This window comes from Bison bison, unplaced genomic scaffold (genome assembly GCF_000754665.1).
Source record: "Bison bison bison isolate TAMUID 2011002044 unplaced genomic scaffold, Bison_UMD1.0 scf7180017864285, whole genome shotgun sequence".
Classification (NCBI taxonomy): Eukaryota; Metazoa; Chordata; class Mammalia; order Artiodactyla; family Bovidae; genus Bison; species Bison bison.
In genome coordinates this window covers 1,377,147-1,385,106 of record NW_011494857.1, presented here as the reverse complement: position 1 = coordinate 1,385,106, position 7,960 = coordinate 1,377,147, and the positions used below count along the sequence as shown (strand labels likewise).

Genomic DNA, 7,960 nt, shown 5'->3' with positions numbered 1-7,960 from the left:
CTGCCTCGCCGACCTGAGCTGAAGGGTGCCCACTGGGTCAGTCCCATCGTTAACTGCCCTGAGCACGTGCACGCCTACCAGTGAGTGCAAAGGCACGTGAGTATTCGTTTGGGGACTACAGACAAATGTTCAAGAGTAGGCGAATTCGAAAATCCGGAATCTGAATACCGAGGCTTGACTGTACTTGGCTTCCTTTGTAATCCTGTACTTTTCATTTTAGGCATTTACAGACATAATTCAGTGAAGGCAGTGATAGCCCTAAGAGGGTGACAACCTCTGGTAGACTGGTAGATGAGGAGAAACCAGCAAAAAAGGCTCAGAAGGAGCGGTGTGAAGAGAAAAATGAGAAGCGGATGGTGTTCTGGATGCCCCGTGAAGGAAGAGCATAGCTTTGTTCTGGAGACAGCTGTTCAGGTGGCAGGAGTTTGTAGGTGCCCCAAATGAATATTTCCAGAAGGAATGAAAATATTGGTTCTTTCCCCAATTTATAAACTAGAGAGGTCCCTGAACCAAATCTCCTCTACTTAGTCCTTTAGTTTTTGAGAGAAAGAACACATAATAAAATACTTGAAAAAGTTTTTAATGTGAAAACATTTTAAACAGTTTTTTTTTTTTTTTGGGCAAAAAAACAGGGCAGGCACCACCCCACAGCCCTGAGTAGAATAGGAAGGCTTGGAAAGAGGGTGCAGGGACATGAGGTCTGATCTTGCAGCAACTTCTGAGGGAGAGCTCAGTCCAAGGGTAAGTTCAAGTCCACGGGTGAAACTGCCAAGATGCCCTCCTGGAAGGGAAAAGTGGCGGATCCCCGTGAGCGGAGAGGCGTCCTCCACTCACAGCAGTGTCCACGCTGGCCCAGTGAGAGCAGAGACCGGGAAGGCAAGGAACCAGAGAGGAGGAGGGGACAGAGACCCAGAGAGAGGCAGACAGGGATGAGAGGTGAGGGATGGAGACCCCAAGAAAGGATCAGAGACCTGGGGTGGGTGGAAACGGTCCTGGGGGTGGGTGGGAGAGGCAAAGCCCCACAGCTGGGGTAGAGAGACTGAAAGAAGGGGAACAGAGTCCTGGGGCTTTAACAATACAGAGCCCTGACTTTGCATTAAAGTCCTAATTCCAATTCCCCACCCTGAATAAAGGACTTTCCCTCAGCCTCCATAAAACCAGGATAATAATCGAATCCTATAAGGTGGGTGAGGGGTATAGATGGGATCATTCCACTAAAGGCCTTGCCTGAGCACCTGGCCAAGCTTGCCTGTTATTCCTTAAAGAATAAAATGTTCTTACGACTAATCCAGCTTCTGCATTGAGCTCTGGACCCTAATATCCACTGTTCCATCATCATCTTGCATTGAGGTCTGAAGGTTCTCTCTCCCTTAACTGAACCACCTCCGATCACCTCTAACTCCTCCCCAAACCTGCCCCCCACCTTCCCCTCTACTCTGCTCTTCCTGGTCTCAGGGGACATCAGATGTAGCTCTGTAGCTGCTCAGGTCGGCATCTTCGGCATCATCCGCGACTCCTGTCTCCCATTTGGTCTCCCCATTCACTCCGTGAGCAAAATCTGTCAGGTCTATTTCCAAATTAAATCCGGAATTCTTCACTGCCCCGACCCTGGTCTGATACACCCTCATCTCCTCCCTGGGCCAGCGCTGGTATCTTTCTGGGGCTCCCCACTTCCGCCCTTGCCCCCTACATTAGTCCCCATATGGCCGCCAGAGGGCGCCCGTGACCACCCAAGTCAGCTTGCATCCCTCTACAAAGAGCCCTCCTACAACTCCGGGCTCACTGTGTGTGCAAGTTCTTAAGCATGATCGCAAGGCCTAAAGACTTGCACGATCTGGCCGCCTCTCCTGCTTTCATCTCCCATCCTCTCCCCCTCACCCACCCTGCTCCAGCCCTACTGGCTGCCTCTCTGCTCCTCAAACACACCTAGCCAGTTTCTGCCAGTCTGTGAAGCAATGACAGTCTGGCAGTGATGAGGCCGGTAAATGAGATGGTGTCCATTTAAGCAGCCAGAAATTGATGTTCAAGGGGACGGGGACAGCAGCCAAAGGTCATTTAGTCCGTACACAGGAGCCCCATCCAGCTCTGAGCCCAGCGCTGGATTTAAAGCAGTGAGCAAGCATGGTAAGGTGGGAGGGTGTGGGGGTGACTGCGACTTTAAATGAAGACCAGGGAAGGCCTCACTGGGGGTGATACCTGAGCAGATGGGCAGAGGAAGCAAGGAAGGGGGATATTGGGGAAAAGGCATTCCCGCAGGCAGTGCTGCACAGACAGTCATCCCACAAAGACCAAGTACCTACAAGGATGATCCCATTTTAATCCTCACAATAACCCTTTGAGGTAGGTATTGGAGTTCTGCCTTTACAGATGAGGGAATTTGTTTCTGACATAACTTTTTGTGTATACCAGAGTGGTTAAAGCTGGGCAGGGCATCTGCAGTTATCACGGCAGTGCCTGGTGTACAGTAGGTGCTCAATAAACACAGAACGGACGAACGGTGGAAGCGGGAGAACACCCGTGATGTCTGAAAGGAAGGTTAAGACTCCACCCCCGTCCTTCCCCGCCAATACACACACATACAATGACAATTAGGTAAAGAGAAGCCCAGAGAGGCTGTGGCGGCTCACCCAGCCCCCATGGGCCTGGATCCAGGGCGCGAAGCTGTGCACATGCTCTACACTGAGTCCGGCCAAGGTGCCCCCCAGCCCAGCCACGCGCCGGCTCAGCTCCATAGCCAGGGCCAGGCGGGCCAGGGGTTCCGGGGAAGGTGGCGGAGGCCCAGGGCACGGTAATGCTTGGCTTGGGCGAGGGCTGACCTCTCGGCTAGAGAAGAGTTCCACTAGGCGGCTGAAGGAACTGGCAGAGAGGCGCGCCAGTTTGCGCTGTAAGGCTGGGTCTGAAGCCAGCTGTGGGACAGGGAGAGGAAGAGCTAAGGTAAGCCTCAGTCACACCCTCGTAGCTAGCCAATAGGAAGCTCGGAGGCGTGGCTTCAAGCGAGTTCTAGGTGTAACTGACGCTCTAGGCCACGCCCCTATCCAGCACATCAGCCAATTACAAACTAGACTCTAAGATCTCGGCCAAGCTACTCCCAGAAAGATGGCCAAGAACCGGCGAAGCCAAGCCACGCCCCTGCCAAGGCCCCAACAGCCAATCAGGGCCAAGCCCTAAACTTTCTATGCTATGCTGTCACTTCAGTCGTGTCCGACTCTGTGCGACCCTATAGACGGCAGCCCACCAGGCTCCCCCGTCCCTGGGATTCTCCAGGCAAGAACACTGGAGTGGGTTGCCATTTCCTTCTCCAATGCATGAAAGTGAAAAGTGAAAGTGAAGTCGCTCAGTCGTGTCCGACTCTTAGCGACCCCATGGATTGCAGCCTAACAGGCTCCTCCGTCCATGGGATTTTCCAAGCAAGAGTACTGGAGTGGGGTGCCATTGCCTTCTAGCTTGCTAATATTATAGCGACACTTCTGTGGGCTTCCCAGAGACCCAGAGGCCAAGCCAGTGTCTACAACAACCTTGCCTTCTACCGTACAATGAATAAGACTGTACACTTTGCCCAAGCTCCTGAGCCAACTAGATTCCAGGACAGAGCCACAAGCCACACTCCCTCTGGCAGTCCATTTCTCCTACATTCTAAGTCATAGCTCTATATAGTCAATCAGGTCTTCAGATTTTAGATAGCTGCCTTTGGGTTACAGTACATTGGGTTGCAAAGACTCAGACACGACTTAGCAACTAAACAGCATCAGCAGCTTCAAACCACACCTCCCACCCTTTCCCATCACCATACAGTCCCTTACTTCCTCACCTGGTCCCAATTTCTTTCCTAGAATGTGTTTCTGGTGGCCACAGTCTTTGCCTACAAGCCACCCCCCTCTAGCGATCAATGAAAGGCAGTAATTTAAGGTATTGCCCTGGCTTACCCTTCTACTCACTCTTTCACTGAAGCCTTGTACCACCGTTCCCTGTCCGACCATCCAGTGAGAATGCAGATTCAGCTTCAGGTCCCAGTGTGGAACCATGCTGCAATTCCTATCCTAGCTAAAGGGGGAACAGACCACCCATCACCTTCTGGTTGATGACTTCTGCCTCCTCTTCCAGCAAGGCGACCAGTTTTCGCAGCAGGGCTTCCTTCTCTGTGGGTGCGGGACCCTGTAATTCTGGAGGCAGAAGAGAATTTGGCTGGGGGCAGAACCCTGGTGACCCTTCTACATGCATCCTTCTCCAGCACCCCTCTGCACCTCACCTGGACTAGGTGGGGATCTCAGTTGCTCTTGCACCAGCTGTTCCAGCCGCTGGGCCACCAGGGCATAGAAATCTGGGGTAGCAGGGCCTGGAATGAAAAGAGCCAGCGATGGGTCTTTAGGAACTTTGGACCCAACATCGGGAACTTGGGTATTCTCTCCTCCCAATCATCTTGCCAGGTAGCAAGGATTTCTACTTCAGAGTGGGGTAAACTGAAGACCAATGAGCAAACCTGACTAAAAAACCCCTTGTACTCTTCCCCAAGCTGGACTTAAGAGTGTTTGGACCTTGAAGATGATCCCATCTAAGGAAGGCAGACATACGGCACACCCCAGGTTAATGACCCTTAGCATCCCATTCTACCCCTTGTCCTTTTCAGGCAACTCATCACAGAACTCTTCTCCCCAGCTGTGAAATCCTCTTCAACAAAGCCCCTGCAGTAGCCATTACTAGTCTATCCAGGCTCATGTGTGAGAAAAAACCTACCTATCACTCTTGATCAAGTCCAATTCCCACCCCTCTTCATTCCTACTTTGCTACTGGAGAAAAGGGTTCATGTAACCAAAACGGCCAGGCAACTGTGACTGAAAATCAGGTCTCCTGCCTCCCTATTGGGGGTACAGTTCAGTTCAGTCCAGTCAGTCAGTCATGTTCAACTCTTTGCGATACCATGGACTGCAGCACACTAGGCCTCCCTGTCCATCACCAACTCCTGGAGCTTGCTCAAATTCATGTCCATAGAGTCAGTGATGCCATCCAACCATCTCATCTTCTGTCATCCCCTTCTCCTCCCGCCTTCAGTCTTTGACAGCATCAGGGTCTTTTCTAATGAATCAGCTCTTTGCCTCAGGTGACCAAAGTATTGAAGCTTTAGCTTCATCATCAGTCCTTCCAAGGAAAATTCAGGACTGATTTCTTTAGGATTGACTGCTTTGACCTCCTTGCAATTCAAGGGACTCTTCTCAAGAGTCTTCTCCAACACCACAGTTCAAAAACATCAATTCTTCAGTGCTCAGCTTTCTTTATGGTCCAACTCTCACATCCATACATGACTACTGGAAAAACCATAGTTTTGACTAGATGGACCTTTGTTGGCAACGTAATGTCTCTGCTTTTTAATATGTGGCCTAGATTGGTCACAGCATTTCTTCCAAGAAGCAAGCGTCTTTTTATTTCATGGCTGCAGTCACCATCTGCAGTGATTTTGGGGCCCCCCAAAAATAAAGTCTGCACTGTTTCCATTGTTCCCCATATATTTGCCATAAAGTGATGGCACCGGATGCCATGATCTTAGTTTTTTGAATGTTGAGTTTTAAGTCAGCTTTTTCAGTCTTCTCTTTCACTTTCGCTGAGAGGCTCTTTAGCTCCTCCTCTTCACTTTCTGCCGTAAGGGTGGTGTCATCTGCACTTTTGACCTTACTGATATTTCTCCTGGAAATCTTGATTCCAGTTTCATCCAGCCTGGCATTTCACATGAGGTACTCTGCATATAAGTTAAATAAGCAGGGTGACAATATACAGCCTTGACATAATCCCTTCCCAATTTGGAACCAGTTTGTTGTTCCATGTCTGGTTCTAACTGTTGCTTCTTGACCTGCATACAGATTTCTCAGGAGGCAGGTAAGGTGGTCTGGTATTCCCATCTCTTTAAGAATTTTCCAGTTTGTTGTGATTCACACAGTCAAAGGTTTTAGCATAGTCAGTGAAGTAGATTTTTTCTGGAATTCTCTTGCTTTTTCTATCATCCAATGGATGTTAGCAATTTGATCTCTGGTTCCTCTGCCTTTTCTAAATCCAGTACTGGGGGTACTGGTGGCTACAAAAGTTTAGGGGCAAGGAAGCACGTGTAGAATGAGAGAGATAATAGAGAGGGACCAAAAGCTCTCCTAAAGCAGCTCACAGAACTGACAGATAGCAATCCAGCTGGATGTCAGGGGTGAAGGTAGGTGCTGGAGACCCCTCAGAGCTACTCCCTTAGCTGGGTGATCTTAAACTAGTTCCTTATCCTCTCTATGCTTTAAGAATCAAAGCTGCTGACCCTGCCAGTTCTTGGATGATTGAAGGAAATCTCTTACCAGGCTCTGAACCATAGCAGGGCCGGAGTGGCAGGGAGCAAGGCCGAGAGGACTCAGGGGGAACGGCTCCTCGCCTCAGGGAGCAGGGAAGACATCTTCGAAGGCGGCTCAGGAAGTCTGTTGGCTCCTCCTGGGCAGGGATCCTGGGGAAGGGGACCTCAGAGAGTGATCCCAGAAGCTCTTTGCAAGCAGTCCCTTTGTCCTCCTGAGAGCCCTTCCCTGCAACCCCCAGGACAAGGAGTAGAGCGAGATATAAAGAGGCGGGGAAAGAGACAGACTGAGTCCAGGAGCAAGAGTTGGAGAGGGGTCCATCCCAAATGCAGCACCCTGAGGAAGGAGGGCAACTCTCTCTTACCTGGGTGGGGTCGGAATGGGAGACCCCACAGCCTCACCCCGCCTAAGGAAGGCAGCTAGGACCCTCAGCGTGTCCTCCCGGAGCCCCAGCTCTTCCGAGCCCGCCATGGGGGCACCTGTGAGAGAAGGAAATGGAGGATGGGCTCTAGGGTTCAGAGCGAAGTGAAGGCTGGGGCCCAAATTCCTAGTCCGGGAATGAGGAGGGAGCCAGGACTAATGAATCCCCAAAGAGGGAAGGGGATCCCAGGTATTTTATGGGAGTTTCGGGGTCTGGGAACCCCGATGCTTGTCTCTAGAGAGAGAAGAGGAATGAAGACAAAGACACCTTGATCCTGAGAGAGGAGACGTCTGGGGATTCTGATTCTTGGGTCTAAGGGAGGAGGGGTCTGGGGCCTGAGCGCTTGAGTTTTTGGAGAAGAGGGCTGGGGGTTTGAACTCCTGAGTCTAAGAGAGAAGGGTTAGGGTTGGGGCTGTGGCCTCAGACCCCTGAATCCCCGAGGAAGAAGGGCCTCTAGGGCTCCGACTTCTGGATTCTGAAGGAAGATGCAAAGAGACTGAAATCCGTAGAGGATCAAGAACTACCAATCCCAGCAGGCTTCGCAGCAAACATTCCCCTCGGTCCGTTACTGGTTCGCCGCGCAGCCTGCTGGGAGGTATAGTTCTACTCTCTGACTCACGCTAGAATTTGGGAGACTGAAGACGCTTGGATGTCGGGGGAATAGGACTGAGTTGCCCACTCCTGGGTCCCGGCTCCCTCTTCTTTCCTCCTCTCCAAGCCCGCGCTGACGTCCCGCTCACCTGATCCTGGGCCCCCGCCGCCGCCACCACCTCCTCCTCCTCCTCTGAACTTGTATTAAGTTTCCTTTCTTAGGACAACTTTCCTGCGCCTGCGCACTGGTTCGGATTGGTGAGGGCCCAAACACAGAGGGGCGGAGCGCTGGGTCCCGCCTAATTTGCTTGTGACTTTCCCAGCATGCCAATGGTCGGAAAACCTAAGAAGGGCAAGGGATGGGAGGTGAACGGACGTCACGACTCGCCGAGCCGCCTCTTTGGTTCTGGAGTCTGTCACCCAAACGACGATCAAGCCCTTTTTATTTCGAGAAATCGAGAGAAAAAGAAGCCCCACCTCTAAAGCTCAACTGACGGGAAGTGGGGGTGTGCAGCTGAGAGTTCGAGAGCTACGGGACCCCAAAGACAGGGCTGGGCCCTGGCACCCTGCGCGCCCCGACCCAACACTTAGGTAACACGGAAAAACTGAAGACCTGGTGGCGTCCAGGAGTGAGGAA

At 51.6% G+C, this 7,960-nt stretch overlaps 1 protein-coding gene across 1 annotated transcript; it reads right to left on the bottom strand.

The window, feature by feature from the left end:
• Nucleotides 1-619: 619 nt before the first annotated feature.
• On the bottom strand, nt 620-7,954 carry BCL2L12 (BCL2-like 12 (proline rich)). Its single transcript, XM_010849626.1, has 7 exons — nt 7,473-7,954; nt 6,676-6,790; nt 6,321-6,463; nt 4,247-4,333; nt 4,069-4,160; nt 2,628-2,906; nt 620-781 (listed from the first exon to the last, which is right to left on the bottom strand). Exons 2-7 carry the CDS (start codon nt 6,780-6,782, stop codon nt 731-733), a joined length of 759 nt encoding a protein of 252 aa, XP_010847928.1. The 5' UTR covers nt 6,783-6,790; nt 7,473-7,954; the 3' UTR covers nt 620-730.
• Between the last annotated feature and the right edge of the window lie 6 nt (nt 7,955-7,960).